Genomic DNA, 710 nt, shown 5'->3' with positions numbered 1-710 from the left:
GACTTTCTTATTTCTCAGGCTGTAGATCATTGGATTTAAGAAAGGAATTATAACAGTGTAAAATAGAGAGTTCATCATATCTTGATCATCTGCCTGTGCAGAGCCAGGGCACACATACATGAAGAGAAGGGGGCCATAGTACAGAGACACAGATAAGAGATGGGCTCCACAGGTGGAGAAGGCTTTTCTAATGCCTTGCAGAGACTTCTTTTTTAAGACTGTAAAAAGAACTAATGTGTAAGAAATAACAACAATCAGAATAGTGAGCATCTGAATTGACCCAGAAAAAATAAATACTATGAGGATATTAATAGAAGGATCAGTGCAAGATATTTTAAATAATGGCATTACATCACAGTAAAAGAGATGTATTATGTTATTATTACAGAAGGTTAATCTGAATAAAAAACCTACATGAATTAAGGCATGAAAAAAGCCACCTACAAATGATGCAACTAACAGCTGGATGGATAGTCTATTGGTCATAATTACTGGATAAAGTAAAGGCATACATATGGCCACATAGCGATCATATGCCATTGTTGCCAGCAGAAAACATTCTGTGGTTGCACCGAATGCAAAGGAAAAAAATTGTATCATGCATTCAGAGAGAGAGATCATCTTATTCTTGGAAAAGAAGTTGACCAGCATCTTGGGGGTCACTGTGGATGATATCCAACCATCCACACATGCCAGACTCCCAAGGAATA

The 710-nt window shown here is 37.2% G+C and overlaps 1 protein-coding gene across 1 annotated transcript; it reads right to left on the bottom strand.

Annotated features, from left to right (window-relative positions):
* Positions 1-3: 3 nt before the first annotated feature.
* Positions 4-705, bottom strand: LOC117799471 (olfactory receptor 5H2-like; the record flags this gene model as incomplete). Its single annotated transcript, XM_034651954.1, has 1 exon — positions 4-705. A coding segment is annotated over one exon (702 nt), but the record flags the coding sequence as incomplete, so codon positions are not given.
* Positions 706-710: the final 5 nt, after the last annotated feature.

Source organism: Ailuropoda melanoleuca, unplaced genomic scaffold, assembly GCF_002007445.2.
Source record: "Ailuropoda melanoleuca isolate Jingjing unplaced genomic scaffold, ASM200744v2 unplaced-scaffold50167, whole genome shotgun sequence".
In the NCBI taxonomy this organism is placed as follows: Eukaryota; Metazoa; Chordata; class Mammalia; order Carnivora; family Ursidae; genus Ailuropoda; species Ailuropoda melanoleuca.
This window is presented reverse-complemented; position numbering and strand designations above follow the sequence as displayed.